The sequence below is a fragment of the Lithobates pipiens genome, unplaced genomic scaffold (genome assembly GCF_037356315.1).
Source record: "Lithobates pipiens isolate NorthernLeopardFrog02 unplaced genomic scaffold, aLitPip1_a1.2 Scaffold_16, whole genome shotgun sequence".
NCBI lineage: Eukaryota > Metazoa > Chordata > Amphibia > Anura > Ranidae > Lithobates > Lithobates pipiens.
Genome location: NW_027507748.1, coordinates 655448837 through 655468198, shown reverse-complemented (window position 1 = coordinate 655468198; position 19362 = coordinate 655448837). Strand labels below are relative to the sequence as shown.

The window sequence follows — 19362 nt, the reverse complement described above, 5'->3', positions numbered from 1 at the left end:
TTTAAAGAAATCAGACAGGCTAGAAACCACTGGATCATTCAGTTCCCACAGAGGGGCAGCCTAAGCTAACGCTTTGCCGGACAGGAGGGATATGATATATGCGACTTTTGCCTGATCGGACAGGAAGTTTTGGGGCTGAAGTTCAAAATGAATTGTGCACTGGCTAAGGAACCCCCTGCAAGCCTTGGAGTCCCCAGAGAAACGGACCGGAGCTGGTAGTTGTAATGAATGTGTGGCTGCGACTGATGCGATAGGTGCAGCGGCAGATAGTGGTTGAGGTTGTTGAACCGGGGGTCCTAATGAGGCCTGAACCTGTTCAACACGGGATGCGAAATCCTGAAGGAATCGCATCACCTGGGTCTGATACGATTCTTGGGTCTCAAGTCGCCGAACTAAGCTCTGCAATGGATCATCTGCAGGAAGCAGCACGTCAGCCGGGTCCATGGCTGATCAAACTGTCAGGTCACCTTGAGGCAAGGTGACAGGTGCACACCGTAGGGATCAGGAGTGCACCGCAAGGTTGTGGACCCTACGGCTGACTGCTGCAGATGGGGGACAGATCCCACTGGGGTTAGAGCGTAAGATTCCCTGGGGCGCGGAGTCTAAGAGCCAGCAGGTGTTCACCAGCGCCTCTAGTGGTGAGGATGGACTTGGCTGCAACTGGCTCCAGGTCGCGACCCCCAGGGTCCCCCAGCTCACACCCACAGTAGGCAACAGGAGGATAGGGATGGTGAGGGACAAAGCCAAGGTCGGGGTCACAAGCAGACAAGAATAGTCGGGTACACGGCCAAAAGGTCAGGATCACAGGCAAACAGGGATAGTCAAGACATGCCAAAGTCGGTAACGGAAACCAGAAGCAGAGCACACGGCAGGAAACAGGAAGCTAACACACAAAGGAATACACAATGGTTGATCAGCACTGATGGCCTGCAGTGCACAGGTTAATATAGGGCTCCCTGATAGGGCCTGGGGTGGAGCCATGCTTAGAGGAGAGGTTATAAAAACCACCAGGTGGAAGTGGCTGACCTCTTAGTCTGAAGACATGAGGGAAGGTAAGCAAACACAGGAAGATCACTGCATAACCATGACAGTTATATACAATTTTCTTGTACAATTTTTCTTTAGATTTACCAAAACCATATAGCAGACACCCCAAATCTCCCCGTGAAGTGTGGGAGTCTCCCACATTCTGCTCCGGGTTCCTGACACCTGCAAGCACCTCCCGGTAGCCGGATGCAGGGCCGATCCTAAATGGTTCCCTGGTTTACAGTGGGAATTGATCGGTACGGTGGGGGGAGCAGCCGTGAACACCGATCTCTCTGTATCCCTTTTTAGCCAACAGTCGTCTCGCCTCTCCTTTTTCTGGGTGTTGGCTAAAAAGCCTTAAATGGAGATCGGTGTTCACAGCTGTCCCTCTGGCTGCACCGATCACTCCAGGTTGCTCCCCGTGTCCACCTCCTCTGTCCCCATGTCCTTCTCCGCCCGCTCTGTGTACTTCTCCGCCCCCTTCTGTGTCCCCTCCGCCCCACTATGGGTTTCTCCTCATCTGCCCCCCCTCGTCCCCCACAGCCAGCTTCCCTCCTCTCCTGCCGGCTACTGGAGGGATGTGTCAGGATGGAGAGCGGAGGGAGGGGCGGTAAATCTGTCATTTACCGGTCCCTTCCTTTTCTGAATTGTATACAGTGAGCAACGCGCGCTCCTGTGAAAATTAAGCATAGTAAACTGTGTTACTCTGCTTCAGTTTATGAATGGACAGGAGCCTCTGTCTCTGTCCATTCATCTTCAATGCTGAGAAAAGGACTGGGGAATGTCTGTCCTCAGTCCTTTTCTCTGTCTCAAAGGGGAGATGTCAGGGGTCTGTTTAGACCCCTGACATCTCACCAAAGCCCAACAACAAGGCTGATAAAAAAACAAAAATGCAAAAAATATAAAAAATTTAAAAAAATTAAGTTGTAAAATAATATATAAAATAAAAAACTACTGACGCCACTCCCTCCTGCCCTACCAACAATGTCCACTGCCCCAACCCCCTCCCCCAAAAAAGCATTGTGAAAATAATTAAAAAAATTAAATTGTAAAAAAATATATGCGTATTAGCACCACCCCCGAAGGAGCCGGTTCTCTGTTCTGCACCTCGACTCCAAGAACAACTCCAGCCCCCCCCCCCCCCCCCCCCCCCGGTACACCTAGTTGAATAAAATTACTGTAAGCACAATTTACAACACAAGTGAGAAATGAAATACCTTTCGCCTGGCTGTGGGATATGACAAAAAATACACACACACACACACACACACAGCTGTTTAGTGATAAATATGCTTAATCTATTGATTGACTATTATAGCGTAACAGTTAAACCAAATTGAACACACTCAGCAGCAGTTTAGCAATAAACCATGCATATAAACTTTAAATGCAACAAGGGTTCTTATAAATCCACAATAGGTTTTTCAGTGCACTCAAACGAATAGACAGAGGTATAGTAACCCTTTCAACTGGCCAGCAGATAGAGCTTTAAGGTAGTTCCAACTAGGGGCAGTCCTTAGTCCTAAGTTTCGTTGGAGCTCGTTGGCGCGTGTTGTGGCCGGCAGTAAGGCCTGCAGGCAATGCTCCTAGTGACTTCTTTCCCTAGCAGCGATAGCAAGTATTGGCCGCAAGGCCCGCTCACCAGTGCCGGTAACACCGATTTAGTTGCCCCTCCGATCAGGCGTCAACTCACTTAGGTTTCTAAGGGTGACTCTGGCAGGCAGCACGGCAAAGACAGTGTCCTGGGAGTGACTCCGTCTCTCCACGATCCGGTCCCAAAACTGCTTCCCCACACTGCAGCAGCTTCCAATGGCACCTCATCCTCTCTCCACACTGGCCCCGATAACTCGCTGCAGACTTAGCCCTTGTACACACGGTCGGAGATTCCGTCGGAATGGGTCCTATCGGACTGTTTTGTCGGATATTCCGACTGTGTGTGGTATACATCGGACCAGTGGCGTAACTAGAACCTTCAGGGCCCCGTTGCAAGAAACCATGAAGGGCCCTCCTGAACCCAAGCCAGGGCCCTTCCCTCTGAGTCCGGCGGTGGAACTCCAGGGCGTGGTCACAGGTATGACCTTTGTGAGCCCTGTAGTTCCACCACTGGCATCAGTAGTTTTTTTTTATTTTTTATTTTTTTTTAGGTGCCCCATCTGGCTGGGGAGAACAGACATCGGACTGAGCAGCAATGCATGGAGCAGGAGAGGGGTACTCTGAGGAGCCGGCAGAGGACACAGGTCATGCGGGGAATGCACAACTAAAGAGCAGCCAGTGCAAAAGTCGAGCATGGAGCTCTGCTACTCACCCTCCACCTCCAGCCACCCATGTGCATGGTGCACTGGTACCCCTAGCTGCCTATGCTGCTGCCGGTCATATGTAGAGGGGGCTGCATGGGCCCCCTGAAGCACAGGGCCCAGTTGCGGTCGCGACTGCTGCACCCCCTATAGTTACGCCCCTGCATCGGACTGATTCCGTCGGAATAGCCATCGGACCAAATTTTCCAACTTGCTGGAAATATTTTCTGACAAACTGCTCCGATCGGACATACTCCGATCATGTGTAGAGAATTCTGATCGGACAAAGTGCCATGCATGCTCAGATCAAATTCCTACATCAAAGCTATTGGCTACTAGCCTGAACGTAGTCCCATCGTAACGAAATTACGTCATCACGTTCGGATTTTCCGACAACTTTGTCCGACCGTGTGTATGCAACAGTTTCGGACAAGATCCGTCTGACAAAATCCGACGGATTTGGTTGTCGGAATCTTCGACCGTGTGTACAAGGGCTTAGGTAAGCCATACATGATTCGAATTTCGAAGGGATTTTCTTTCGAAAATCTATCTAAGAATTTTCATTTGTATTTCTTACCATTAGTGGGCAGCAGCAACAGCCGACTTTTGTGAGGTGGTCAAATTTGAGTAATCGGACATGTTGGAAATTTCTTGAAAATTTTCTAATTAATGATGGGAGAATCGTGCGAGAAATGTAATCGAATGTGCAAAAAAAGAAAATTTCCGGAATGAAAAGAAGATTCCCAGCCATGAAAATTCTTTTCTGTAGCAACAGGAGGTAAAATTGAAGGCTTGGTCAGCCGAATTTTGAAATCAATGGTGGTACCATCGGATCACAAAACGCACACATTTCGGATTTTCAAAAGAAAATTCTTTCAAATTCGACCATGTATGGTCTGCCTTAGGAGATTCCCCAAATGGCTATGGATTTCTGCCAACTCAGGCTCTGTCTTTCTCTGAGAACAGTTGTTCTCTCCTCACTGTCTCTGCACTGTCACATCAGAGCCTTTTCTTTTCCTGGGCTCCTAGACTTTCTCTCTCTCTCTTCCTCTGAAAACACCTCAGCCTCCTCGGCTCTTCCTGAAACTCCCCTTTTTCCCAGTGTCCTCTGTGTCTCTGAGTTTTCTGGAAGGACAAGTCAGCATCTCCTTATCTCCATCTTGTGGCCAAAAGGAGAAATTGCATGACAATATTCTTTCATTGGTCCATGACAATATGCCTGCAACACGTAAAAATAAAAAACTATTGACACCGTCCACTGCCCCACCTAACAACTGTACTTTTATTTTATCCATCAGATCATCCCCCCACAGCGATTACCTTTTCAATCACTTGACTCTCCCTCCTAAATTGTAAGCTTCAAGGCCAGCCATACACTAAGCAAATGTATTTCCTGCAACCATGGGTTGCAGGAAAGAAACTTGCTTGATTCCCCCGTGAACACAGACAGTGTTGATGCGGGATTCCCTCCTGCCGGGCCATTGTCTTCTCCCGGCGGGGGTGGGGAAGGGCTGGGGAAGTCATCCCCACCATGAGAAGACAGTGATAATCGCTAGCGACTATAGCAGCTGCTTGCGATAATCGCAAGAGAATCTGGCAGGCTGGTTGTACCCAAGTGTCCAATTTGGTACATTTAGCCTGCCCATTAATGGTTCCTGCTGAACCGGACAAGATTCAAACCATGTATGGCCGGCCTTTAGAGCAGGGCCCTCTGATTCCTTCTGTATTTATTGTATTGTACTTGTACTGCCTGCCCTCATGTTGTAAAGCGCTGCGCAAACTGTTGGCTCTATATAAATCCTGTATAATAGTAATAATTATAAGTGGAAGCAAGTACCTGTCAAAACCAAGTACAAGTGGCAAATGTGGCAGTGGAAAAGGGGGGATGCAAACAAGCTGAACTTTCCCTTTTGGGTGAACTTCCACTTTAACTTTATATAGGCAAACTATAAAGGCATTTAAAGTGATTGTAAAGCTTGTTTTTTTTTTCCTTAAAAATAACAGACATGTTATACTTACCTCCTCTGTGCAAGGTCACTCCTGGCTCCTCCACATCGAGTGCCCCCACAGGGAGCCACTTTCCATGGGGGCACCCGTGTGGACTCGCTCCTGAGTCCTGCTGCATGCGTCCATTGACACGGACAGCATTGTAGAATGCATTAAGGTGAAAAACATTGGGACTTTACAACTCCTTTAAACCATTTGCCTATTGATAATTTCGGGTGCTGTCATTTTTCGCCGTCTATTAGGAGCACACAGTTGTGAGGCCTGACACGTTTGATATTTATTTTTTACAAAAAAATGTCTTTAGAGGGGAAAGAGCTCTGTTGTTTTGGGAGCAGGATCGTGCCTCGTGCGTGCCCCACGGGTCGTGCTCTGGCGCAATCTGTCACTTGCCGTGTGATTAGCTGTGGCCAGTCACAGCTAATCACAATAAAAAACACTGAATAAGTCGTTTTCATAAAAAAAAAAATGGTTGCTTATAACTGTAAAATGCACAGTCATAAGCAATCATAGTGTGTGAAAAAAAAATCCTGACCACCTCCTCAGAGGAAAAAATCGATTTAAATCTTGAATCGAGTTGAGAGGTCAAATTGATTCAAAATTTGAGCAAATCGATTTTTTTTTTCACCAGGACTGGCGCGCAAGAGTTTTTAGGCGAGGTCGCGGCTTCGGGCCAGTTCGCCTCGCCTAAAAACTCTTGCACGCAGCTCCTCAGGACCGGCGCGGTGTCCATCAAAAAAAAAAAACTCGATTCGAATTGTGAATCGAGTTTTTTTTTTTTTTTTTTAAATCGTAGATTTTTTTTTTTTTTTGAGAAAATCGCCCAGCTCTAGCTAACACTGTATTTCTCTGGTCATTTGTTTAACCACTTCAATACCGGGCACTTTCGCCCCCTTCCTGTCCAGGACAATTTTCAGCTTTCAGCGCTGTCGCACTTTAAATGACAATTGCGCGGTCATGCAACATTGTACCCAAACTAAATTTTTATTATTTTCTTCCCATAAGTAGAGCTTTCTTTTGGTGGTGTTTGATCACCTCTGCAGTTTTTATTTTTTAAGCTATAAACAAAATAATATTGGCAATTAAAAAAAAAAAAAAAAAAAACGAATGGGCACTGATATGCGGTACTGACGGCACTGATGGGCGCTGATAGGTGCCACTGGATAGGCAGCACTGATGAGGAGCTACTGACAGGCATGACTGAGTGGCATCTGAAGGGAACTGACAGGCATTACTGAAGGGGCACTGATTGGCACTTTTATGGGCACTGATTGACACTGTTGTGGGCACTGTTTGCCACTTTTATGGGCACTGGCAGGCATTTATTGTGGGGCACAGGCTGGCAGGTGATGGGCAACATGGGCGTCCGCAGAACTTTTTCCAAGGGGGGGCATCATTTCAAGGCCACTCCTGCTCCACCCCTTTTTGACAATCTCATGAAAATCTTTCCACTGGTAATACATATGTGTTATATAACAGATAATTCATCTTCACTTTGTATTAGAAGTTACTTTGGCAGCTGTGTTCCATGCCCATATAGCCTAGAGAATGTACATCTTTTTACATTGCAATACATCTGTTGCGGCCATATTTTGATCTCATACTGTCACTGTATGGGCTTTTTTCATCAAGATAAAAATATGGCAACAACAGATGTATTGCAATGTAAAAAGATGTACATTCTCTAGGCTATATGGGCATGGTACGCAGCCACCCGAGTAACCTTGCGGACGCCCATGCTTTCAAAAACCAGCCCTGGATAAAATTTCATACCAGCCTCAAAGCATTATTATACCAGCCCAACAGCATAACGTCATTATTTTCTAGTTCATAAAAGTGAAAAACCATGCATTTTAAAGCACATTTGATGAAGAAGAGAGTATTAGATATAGATATGAAATCACATAGGGCATATATATATATATATATATATATATATATATATATATAATATATATATATATATATTCAAATTCCAGTTAATAGTGGTAAGTGATCAATCATCAAGGGGGACCCCAGAAACTCAGAACGTGGGGGGGGGCACCTTCTGCAGAAAGAATACTCTAAGGTAAGGGGGGTGGGTTACTAATATAAGGAGGAAACCCTTTATATCAGTGCTCCTTACATTATCGTATTCACTCCCCCCTTACATCAGTGACCCCCGACTGGCCTGGCAGTGCTTTCACTGACCTCCTCTCAGGTGCACTGTGCAGGGCTCAGTCAGTCGGCTCCAGCTTGGAGGTTTTATCCTATAGTCTCCTGTCCACAGTTCACACAAGTCTGACTTCTCCCATGACCCCCATCCCGGCGGTGCTCCCACTCTTGACTCCTCTCCAGACTCCCTCAGAGACTGCAGACATGCTACAGGAGATGGACAGAGACTGCAGACTTGATGCAAGAGCTCAATGCAGCCTCACTGTGCCCACCAATGCAGCCTCACTGTGCCCACCAAATGCAGCCTCACTGTGCCCACCAAATGCAGCCTCACTGTGCCCACCAAATGCAGCCTCACTGTGCCCATCAAATTCAGCCTCACTGTGCCGTGAATGCAGTCTCACTGTGCCCATCATTGCAGCCCCTCCTGTGCCCCATGTCCCAGTCTGCAGTCCCAGTCTGTGGGAAGGTGTGTTGTTGATGCATCGGTACAGTACCATGCATGCCAGCAGGATATCCATGACGGCCAGCAGCAGGCAGGGTCTGTTCTCGTTTTGGATGGGGACGGTGCTCCTTCCAGAGGATCTGTCTGTTGTGAGATGGAGTGGTCCCTGGCCACCTGCACCTTCAGCTGTCCTCATTTTCCGGCCCCAGTCAGCCTGCCCTCTGGTTCTGGGGAAGTGGAGAGCACTGAGTGGGAGTTGGAGAGAAGGGGGAGCAAAGAGTACTGGCGGGGTTGGAGAACACATGGGTGGGGGCAAAGAGCGAGTGGGAGTGGAGATCACAGGGGAGGGGAGCGGAGAGCGCTGGGGGGGGACTTGAGAGTACTGGGGGGCCAATAAGAACAGGGATAGAGAGCACGGTAGGCTGAGAGCACTGGGGGGGGGCTAAGAGTGTGGGGTGGTGGAGAGTAGTGGGGGGGATAAGAGTGTGGGGTGGTGAAGAGCACTGGGGGGGGCAGAAAAACAGGGGTGGAAAGCACGGGGGCTGGAGAGTACTGGGGGGTACAAAGAGCAGGGGGGAGCGGAGAGCGATGGGGGGAGCTTGAGAGCACCAGTGGGGGCCAGAAAGAACAGGGATGGAAAGCACGGGGGACTGGAGAGCACTATGGGGGGTGGAGAGCACATGGGTGGGGACAAAATGCAGGGGGAGTGGAGAGTACAGGGATGGGGAGTGGAGAATGCTGGGGGGAGCCAAAAAGAACAGGGGTGGAGAGCACGGTGGGTAGAGAGCACTGGGGGGACTGGAGAGCACCAGGGGGGCAGAAAGAACAGGGGTGGGGAGAATGGGGGGCTGGAGAGCACTGGGGTGGGGGCTGGAGAGTGATGGGGAGAGCTGAAGAGCACTGGGGGGGAGAAAGAACAGGGGGGAGAGCATGGGGGGAGTGGAGAGCACTGAGGGGAGAGCACTGGGGGGGGGGAAGAACAGGGGGAGAGCGCTGGGGGGGGAGAGCACTGGGGGGAGTTGAGAGCACTGGGGGGGAAAGAACGGGGAGAGCACTGGGGAGGAGAACAGGGGGAGAGCACTGTGGGGGGGAGAACAGGGAAGAGTGGAGAGCACTGGGGGGAACAGGGGGGAGAGCACTGGGATGGTGGCTAGAGAAGCATGGGGAGAGCTGGAGAGCAGCAAGAACAGGGGAGGAGAAAACTGGGGGGGGGGGGCAGGAGAGTGTGGTGGTGGAGGAGAGCACTGGAGGGGGTGGCAGGAGAGTGTGGTGGTGGAGGAGACCACTGGGGGGGCAGGTGAGTGTGGCGGTGGAGGAGAGCACTGGGGGTGGCAGGAGACAGGAGAGTGTGGCGGTGGAGGAGAGCACGGGGGGGGGGGGGGGAAGGAGAGTGCAGGGGTGGAGGAGAGCACTGTGGGGGGGGGGCAGGAGAGTGTGGAGGTGGAGGAGACCACTGGGGGGGTGGCAGGAGAGTGCGGTGGTGGAGGAGAGCACTGGGGGGGGCAGGAGAGTGTGGTGGTGGAGGAGAGCACTGTGGGGGAGGGGGCAGGAGAGTGTGGTGGTGGAGGAGAGCACTGGAGGGGGTGGCAGGAGAGTGTGGTGGTGGAGGAGACCACGGGGGGGGGGGGGCAGGAGAGTGTGGTGGTGGTGGAGGAGAGCACTGGGGGGGGGCAGGAGAGTGCGGTGGTGGAGGAGAGCACTGGGGGGGGGGGCAGGAGACTGCGGTGGTGGAGAGCACTGGGGGGGAAGAGTGCGTGGTGGAGGAGAGCACTGGGGGGGGCAGGAGAGTGTGGTGGTGTAGGAGAGCACTGTGGGGGAGGGGGCAGGAGAGTGTGGTGGTGGAGGAGAGCACTGGAGGGGGTGGCGGGAGAGTGTGGTGGTGGAGGGGAGCACTGGAGGGGGGGCAGGAGAGTGTGTGGTGGAGGAGACCACTGGGGGGGGCAGGAGAGTGGGGTGGTGGAGGAGAGCACTGGGGGGCAGGAGAGTGTGGTGGTGGAGGAGAGCACTGGGGGGGGGCAGGAGAGTGCGGTGGTGGAGGAGAGCACTGGGGGGGGGGCAGGAGAGTGCGGTGGTGGAGGAGAGCACTGGGGGGGGGCAGGAGAGTGCGGTGGTGGAGGAGAGCACTGGGGGGGGCAGGAGAGTTTGTGGTGGAGGAGACCACTGGGGGGGGGGCAGGAGAGTGTGGTGGTGGAAGAGAGCACTGGGGGGGCAGGAGAGTGTGGTGGTGGAGTAGAGCACTTGGGGGGGCAGGAGAGTGTGGTGGTGGAGGAGAGCACCCGGGGGGGGGCAGGAGAGTGTGGTGGTGGAGGAGAGCACTGTGGGGGAGGGGGCAGGAGAGTGTGGTGGTGGAGGAGAGCACTGGAGGGGGTGGCAGGAGAGTGCGGTGGTGGAGGAGACCACTGGGGGGGGCAGGAGAGTGCGGTGGTGGAGGAGAGCACTGGGGGGGCAGGAGAGTGCGGTGGTGGAGGAGAGCACTGGGGGAGGGGCAGGAGAATGCGGTGGTGGAGAGCACTGGGGGGGGGAAGAGTGCGGTGGTGGATGAGAGCACTGGGGGGGCAGGAGAGTGTGGTGGTGGAGGAGAGCACTGTGGGGGTGGGGGCAGGAGAGTGTGGTGGTGGAGGAGAGCACTGGAGGGGGTGGCAGGACAGTGTGGTGGTGGAGGGGAGCACTGGAGGGGGGGCAGGAGAGTGTGGTGGTGGAGGAGAGCACTGGGGGGGCAGGAGAGTGCGGTGGTGGAGGAGAGCACTAGGGGGGCAGGAGAGTGCGTGGTGGAGAGCACTGGGGGGGCAGGAGAGTGCGGTGGTGGAGAGCACTGGGGGGGGGAGTGCGGTGGTGGAGGAGAGCACTGGGGGGGGGGGCAGGAGAGTGCGGTGGTGGAGGAGAGCACTGGGGGGGGGGGGAAGGAGAGTGTGGTGGTGGTGGAAAAGAGCACTGGGGGGGGGCGGGAGAGTGCGGTGGTGGAGGAGAGCACTGGGGGGGGGGGGCAGGAGAGTGCGGTGGTGGAGGAGAGCACTGCAGCCCCCCCCTCGATCCTCCTATCCAGGCACTGTGGCACGGATGGGCATCTACTCCTCTGGATCACAGCGCTGGATGTTCGGCGGCCACTCTGTAACACAGTCCCGCCCCCCCAGACCGGCTCATGTGATAGGCAGAACATGATTCTCTCTACTACCACACGAGCTGGTCTGGGGGGACGGGACTGTGTTACAGACGGCCGCCGAACAGAGAGCCAGCGCTGTGAACCAGAAGAGAGAGCGGAGGATGCAGCATGGCGGCGGCAACACCTTGGGGATTCCAGGGGGGGGCACTTGACCCCCTTTGCCCCCTGCTGCGGACGCCCATGATGGGCAATTATTGGCAGCTGGATGGGCACATCTGATGGGGGCTGCACTGATAATCAATGTGCGATAAACGACACTTCCTGGTTCACACGATGATCAGCTGTGATTGGTAACAGCTGATCACATTGTATGAAGCCTCTGTCAAAGGCTCCATACCACGATCAGAGTTGCGGTGTGTCAGCACATCCAACAGCCACACTGCGTGCCCCCTGCAGGCGTGCCCTGGCTTGTTATCCTGATCACGTCATATGATGTCCGATCAAGATAACTAAACACTTTCCTGCCCTCATATTGCTATATGACGGTCGACAAGTGGTTTAAAAAAAAAATTGTAAAAAAAGAGAAAAATTTTATAAAAAATAAAACAGTATAAACAATTGAAATCTAAATATGAAATTATTGAAAACAGGTTTTTTTTGTTTGTTTTGTTTTTTTACATACTGTCACCATTCAGTGTCCCTGTACTGCACTGGTGACAGTATGTAAAAAACGTTTTCAACCACTTACCGCCACCCACTGTCAAATGAAGGCTGGATGGTGCAGCTCTTGTTCTGGACGTCATATGACGGCCTCCCAGAACGACGGCTCTCGTGCACCTCCGGGGGCCTGCAGCGCAGCGATTGCGGCCGTGCCATTCTGCTAGGACACAGCGTGACCCCAAACTGTGTAAAGAACCGTGGCCGCTGCTTATTAACCATGTGATCTGCTGTGTCCAATCACAGCTGGTCACATGTAAACACAGAGATGCCGGTAAGCCAATCAGCAGCATCTCCTCAAAGGGGACAGCTAGGTATGTAATCAGGGCACAGATCATCAGTGCTCTGATTACAATTAAGTGCAGACCAGTGCCAGCAATGCCACTGCCAGCAATCAATGCCAACCAGTGCCCACAAGTGGCAGCAATCAGTGGCCATCAGTGATGCCAGTCAGTGCTGGCTATTAGTGCTGCTCATCAGTGCCATCTATCTGTGCCCACCAGTGCCATCTATCTGTGCTCACCAGTGCTGCCTATCTGTGCCCAGTGCCCACCAGTGCCACCCATCAGTGCTGCCTATCAGTGCCACATATTAGTGCAACCTATCAGTGCTCATAAGTGCGGCATATTCGTGGCTCTTTATCAGTGCCACCTAATCAGTACCCATAACTGCTGCCTCATCAGTGCCCATAAGTGCCACCTCATCAGTGCCCATCAGTGCTGCCTCATCAGTGCCCATCAGTGAAGGAGAAAAATTACTTATTTACAAAATGTACTGACAGAAACTAAGAAAAACTTTTTTTTGGTCTTTTTTTTGGGGGGAAAAAATAAAAAACCCAGCAGTGATTAAATACCACCAAAAGAAAGCTCTATTTGTGTGAAGAAAATGATAAAAATCTCACATGGTTACAGTGTAGCATGACAGCGCAATTGTCATTCAAAGTGTGACAGTGCTGAAAGCTAAAAAATGGCCTGGGCAGGAAGGGGGTGTAAGTGCCCGGCATTGAGGTGGTTAAACATAAAAAAACAATTTTTTTTAAAGTGATTGTAAAGGTTTGTTCTTTTATTTATTTTTTCTAAACAACAAACATATTAAACTTACCTGCTATGTGCATGGGTTTTACATAGAGCAGCCCTGATCCTCCTCTTCTGGGGACCCCCGCCTCCTGGCCCCTCTTCATCGGGTGACCCCACAGAGAGACGCTTTCCATGGGGCCACCCTTGCATCCGTGTCCCTGGACGCCAATGGCTCCCACTGCTATCAAGCTATCCAATGAGGACAGAGACAGCAGCTGGAGCCGCTGGGCTTGTGCTCATCGCTGGAACTAATGAGTTCAGGTAAGAAAAAGGAGGGGGGAGCTGCAAGAAAGAAGGTTTTTCACCTTAATGCATAGAATTCATTAAGATGAAAAACCATGTGACTTTACAACCCCCTTCATTTCTTAATTTTCCAAAAAATGGTGACAAAAAAATTACAACTTCAAAAAACTCACCATTCATCTTACTAAATACCTCGGACTGTCTATTTTCCAAAAAGGGGTAATTTGCGGGATTTTTGTAGTGTCCTGCCACTTTCTCATCCCAAGAAATGGCTGTCAGTACATCAGGGTTGATCAATTTTCAGATACCCTATATTAGCAAACGTATTGGGACGCCTGCCTTTACACGGTGTGGCTCTAGGTTAAATTTCAGTACCATTAGTGGTAACCCCGGACCACACTCGGGATTGCATTGAAGAATCCCAATGCAGGTTACTTACCTTGTCCCCAGGATCCTGCGATGTACCCCCCCGCTGTGTCTGCGGGCTCTGTCCTCGGCCCGATACTCTTTGTGCCGGGCTCCGTTCCCTGCGAGCATTGCAATGTATGGGGCCGGAGCCCGGTGGCACATTCAAGAAGTACACAAAACAAACACATACAGTACACTAATTATACAGATTACATTACTGTATCAAATCATTTCACATCCCCTTTGTCCCTAGTGCTTTGTCCAGTGCTCTGCATGCAGTTTTATATTATATATATATTGTTCTTTCTGCCTGGAAACTGGAGATTGTCCATAGCAACCAAAAAGTGTCCCTTTACATCAAAAGTGGTTTGAGACCAGCTAGAAATCAACGATAATAAATTAGAATCACTCGCAGAACTGAGCGATAGTGAATTGTGGGGAAATTCATTTAATTATTATTTTTTATAATTACTTATAGTTTATTATATTATAATTGATGATTTCATGCTTCAAACTTTATCATACCCGGGATATCTACTAGACTCTTGTTTGGACAGATTTAGGTGTGTTATTACTAATGGCGCGTACACACGGTCGAATAATCCGATGGAAAATGTTCAATGGGAGCTTTTTGCCGGAAATGTGTGTGGGCTCCATCGGACATTTTCCATCGGAATTTCCGTCACACAAAATTTGAGATCTGGATCTTAAATTTTCTGACAACAAAATCCGTTGTCGGAAATTCCGATAGTGTGTACACAATTCCGACGCACAAAGTTCCACGCATGCTCGGAAACAAGCAGAAGAGCAGCACTGGCTATTGAACGACATTTTTCTCGGCTTGTCGTACGGTTTGTGCGTCACCGCGTTCTTGACATTCGTAATTTCCAACCAACTTTGTGTGGCCGTGTGTATGCAAGACAAGTTTCAGTCAACATCCATCAGATGGCTTGATGAAGGAGCGCGGCTGTCAAACAACCTCAGCCTGTACGCTCACGAAACCGGTCGCACCCACCTCATGATGTCATCTCTCTCCGTGTCTGTGCCACTTCCTGGCCACTAGCGGCTACAGTGCCTCAGCTTGACGGACTACTAGATGACCACATCCATGCTCAGCTTTTAAAGTGACTGAATGCTCATAGACCACATCCAAAATGTGAGTTGCCTGTATTAAATACGTTTTTTTAATTAAAGTGTATGTTATCTCTACACCCAGAGACGCCTCTTCCTTTGCTTTTTTTCATTACAATTACAGGCCCACATTCTAAAACACCAAATTTATATGCAAAACATTGTACCGCTTTGAGGTGCAAAAATCTGACATAATCATACTGCCAGGGAGGTTAATAACATCATAGTCTTAGTCTGTAGGGTTCAATATTCAGTTGACCCACCCTCTGCAGCTATAACAGCTTCAACTCTTCTGGGAAGGCTATCCACAAGGTTTAGGCGCGTCTCTATGGGAATGTTTGACCATTCTTCCAGAAGTGCATTTGTAAGGTTAGGCACAGATGTGGATGAGAAGGCCTGGCTCGCAGTCCCCGCAATAATTCGTCCCAAAGGTGTTCTATCGGGTTGAGGTCAGGACTCTGTGCAGACCAGTCAATTTCCTCCACCCCAAACTCACTCATCCATGTCTTTATGGACCTTGCTTTGTGCACTGGTCCAAATCATTTGGTGGAGGGGGATTATGGTGTGGGCTTGTTTTTCAGGGGTTGGGCTTGGCCCCTTAGTTCCAGTGAAGGGAACTCTTAAAGAGGTTGTATAACTGCCTATATTATTTGTACCTAAACGTAAGCTTAGAATAAGCTTAGAATAAGGTTTACCTATAAGTACTGTAAATATCTCCTAAATGAGCGCCGTTTAGGAGACATTTACTGTATACTGCGCCGATGATGGCATTTGAAGACCTGCCAAATGTGGCATGTCAGGGGGTCAGGAGTCCGCTTAAAAAAAAATAATTTAAAGTCAGCAGCTACAAATACTGCAGCTGCTGAATTTTAATAATTGGACACTTACCTGTCCCAGGGTCCAGCGATGCGGGAGAATGAAGCTCCGTTCCTCTCCCCCTCCTCTCTGCGGCGCCGGCTTCACTGTGGGCACCTGGCTTCACAGCTGGGCACCCAATGCGCATACGCGAGCCTCGCGCACACCGTGACTGGCCAGGCAATCATCTGGGACCTGTGACGTGTCCCAGATGATTGCAGAGAGGGAGGGGGGAGAGGTGATCTCCCTTCCGGTGCCACTGTGCGCCAGGAGGAAGTGGGAGCTGCAACCCTCTAAAAAGAGGGTATCTGCTCCCCCCCCCCCCCCCCCAAAAAAAATGACATGCCAAATTTTGCATGTCAGGGCGCCCCCTTCCCTTAAAGCGGAAGTCCCACTTTTGGAAGTGGTGGTGGGGGGTGCACGATTGCCTCCTCGCCTTGTATTCTGGGGGGGGGGGGGGGGTCCTTGTCCCATCACTGCTCCTGCACGGGGGTTTCGGAATGATATTTTGGCTGTGTAGACTACAATGACCCCGATGAGGTCATACGTCTGTAGCTATCCCTCATGTCCCCTATAGATGGCAATCAGGAGACAAACTTCTCAACTTCCCAAACTTCTTTTCTTTCCCTAAACTTTTCTCAGTGTTTGTCCTGGGAGTTCCGCAGACAGCTGGAAGTGGGACCTTCACCCTGGAGCTGCCCATAGCATGGTCCTTCCAGGATCTCCTCCATCCTGATCCCTGCACACCCCCCCTCCCTCATAGTCCCCATTCTTTTGCTGTCTTCAGAGCAGCTTTCAAGGAATTTGGACAAAGGGAGAGCCCTGATCCCACCTCCCTCCATTGACTTTATCTAGGAATGTGAAGTGACCTGAGGGTGACCTTGCTGGGAGTCCCTGAGTGGCACAATCTAGAAGGAGGGAGGAGGGGGGGGGATCTGTAGTCCTGTAGTCTGGGACTAGGACTTGATCAGCCATAGTGATCACAGAGGGAGGGGGGAAGGCAAGGCTGAAGATCTGCCGGAAATGTCTGCACACTGCTGACTGCAGACACAGACAGGGGGACAATGCAGCTGGGTGACAGCTCTGGGCACACTTGGGGGACCTTCTGCTCCTAGGATCCCGAATCGGGCGACTCGCTGCTCTTCTGCAATAAACTTCCTCCCCCCAACTCCACTCTTCTCCTCCATTCAGGATCGTTACAATGGGGCTGCCGACTCTGGAGTTCAGCGATTCCTACCTGGACAGTCCCGACTTCAGGGAAAGGCTGAAATGTCATGAGATTGAGCTGGACCGGACCAACAAGTTTATTAAAGAGCTGATCAAGGATGGGAACATGCTGGTCGGGGCGCTGAGAAGTAAGTCGGAGACACGTCCCCCCTTCCAGAGATCTGCATCCCTTCCCTGCATGACTTACATTGTTGCAGATCACATTTCACACAATATTTGTCTTTTCTAGGAAGTTATTGTTATTATGTTGATCATAACACACGTTGGATGTTGTGACATGCTGGATACATTCACATTTTTTTTTTTATTGCTATTACTATAATTTTTTTTTATTATTACTATTATATTATTTATTACTATTATACAGGATTTATATACCTCCAGCACAGTGCTTTATATTGCAAGGGAAGACAATATAGTATGCAGTCTATAGAAATCTATAGAAGTGAAATTCAACAGAACAAGGCTGTTCCTAAGAGCTTACAATCTAATAGACTAGCCTGTTGTACTTGGTTTATTTAACCGCTTCAGCCCCGGAAGATTTTACCCCCTTCCTGACCAGAGCACGCCTTTGCGATTCGGCACTGCGTCGATTTAACTGACAAATTTGCGTGGCTGTGCGACATTGCACCCAAACAAAACGTACGTCCTTTTTTTTCCTCCCCACAAATAGAGATTTCCTTTGGTGGTATTTGAGCACCTCGCGGTTTTTATTTTTTGCGCCATAAACAAAAAAAAGAACGACAATTTTAAATAAAAAGCTTTTTTGTTTTACTTTTTGCTATAATAAATATCCCCCAAAAATAAAGCTTTCTTTTGGTGGTATTTGAGCATCTCTGCGGTATTTATTTTTTGCAGCATAAACAAAAAAAGAGTGTAAATTAAAAAAAGCAATATTTTTTACTTTTTGCTATAATAAATATCCCCCAAAAATATAGAAAATTTTTTTTTTCTTCAGTTTAGGCCGATACGTATTCTTCTACTTATTTTTGGTAAAAAAAAAAAAAAAAAAAAAAAAGCAATAAATGTATATTGATTGGTTTGCGCAAAAGTAATAGCGTTTACAAAATAGGGGATCGTTTTATGGCATTTTTATTATTATTTATTTTTTATTAGTAATGGCAGCGATCTGCGATTTTTATCATGACTGCGACATCATGGCAGACACAATGGACACTTTTGACACTATTTTGGGACCATTGTCATTTATACAGCGATCGGTGCTATAAAAATGCGCTGATTACTGTGTAAATTACACTGGCATAGAAGGGGTTAAACACTAGGGGGTGATCAAGGGGTTAAGTGTGTCCTAGGGAGTGATTCTAACTGTTGGGGGATGGGCTACCTAGGACATGACAGCAATCACTGCTTGCAATGACAGGAAGCAGTGATCTCTGTCATGTCACTAGGCAGAAAGGGTAAATGCCTTGTTTACATAGGCATCTCCCCGTTCTGCGGCTCCGTGACACGATTGCCGGGAGACCGTCAACATCAAGTCCCCGGGTCCCGCAGGCACGGTCACGCTGTATGCAGCGGGCACGCGCCTGCTAGTCACGCCAATTAAAGGGGACTTACAGGTACGCCCATTTGTTCACCGCTGCCATTTTGCCGACATATATCGACGTGCAGCGGTCCGCAAGTGGATAAATGCAAGAGGAATTATTTGAGGGGAGAATTAGGCTTCTGTTGTAATTTCCAAAAGTAGTGCATGCGCTACTTATGGCGCGGTGCGATTTCAGTGCATTCAAAATGAATGGGCTGAAATCAAACCCTGCAGAACTGCATGTGATTCGCACCGGAACGCACATCCTGTGTGTTCCCTGGTGTGAAGCAGCCCTCAGTGCGCAATTTTTTTATGCCTGATTTTTTCAGTAATGTGATCCAGCATAGATGGGAGTATTTTTAGACATTTTTTTTGTGTATAAGACCTGATTCACACCTATGCATTTTTAGTGCTTTTTGCATTTTGCACATTTGCACTACAGTCCATTTAACATGGTTTCCTATGGAACACGTTCTGTATAGCAAATCCGAAAAATGCAAAAAGCACTAAAAATGCATAGATGTGAATCCAGCCTTAGGCCTAATTCACACCTATGCAGGTTGCAGTTTGCAATTCACATGCAGTTATGTGTGGTGCGATTTCAGCCCATTCATTTTGAATGGGCTGAAATTGCACCAAAAGTAGTGCATGCACTACTTTTGGACATGCGCTGCAACCGGATCACATGGTACTTTTGCAGCATGCGATCCAGTGCAGGCCAACGCACTGCATTTGGGGCATCATTGTGCTTGGTTTATTTAAATGCAGGAGAAATAATCTGGGGAGTATTAGACTTTATGCACAAGGATGTATTAAAATACTGCCATCTACGCTGGATGGCCGGTTCACACCGGGAATTCACATGCACACTTGATTCACGTGCAATTCTGTGTGGTGCGATTTTCAGCCCATTCATTTAGAATTTTTGGGCTGAAATCATACCGCACCAAACGTAGTGCATACACTACTTTTGGAAACTCACTGTTATCGGATCGCATGGTACTTCTGCGGGATCAGGTGCGGGCAAACAAGCTGCGTTTGTGACCAACATTTGGGGTGTCATTAACATAATACTGACACCCATTGCAGATCGCAGCTGCAGTGCGCTTTGAATGCGGTGCTGGAAACGCACATGGAAG

At 49.5% G+C, this 19362-nt stretch overlaps 1 protein-coding gene across 1 annotated transcript in view; it reads left to right on the top strand.

The window, feature by feature from the left end:
• Positions 1-16091: 16091 nt before the first annotated feature.
• The window catches only part of ARHGAP42 (Rho GTPase activating protein 42), a 531185-nt gene continuing 527914 nt past the window's right edge, over positions 16092-19362 (top strand). Inside the window, exon 1 of the mRNA XM_077484403.1 lies at positions 16092-16808. Within this exon, the coding sequence (XP_077340529.1) occupies positions 16655-16808 (154 nt within the window). The 5' untranslated portion in view covers positions 16092-16654. The remainder of the gene's footprint in view (positions 16809-19362) is intronic.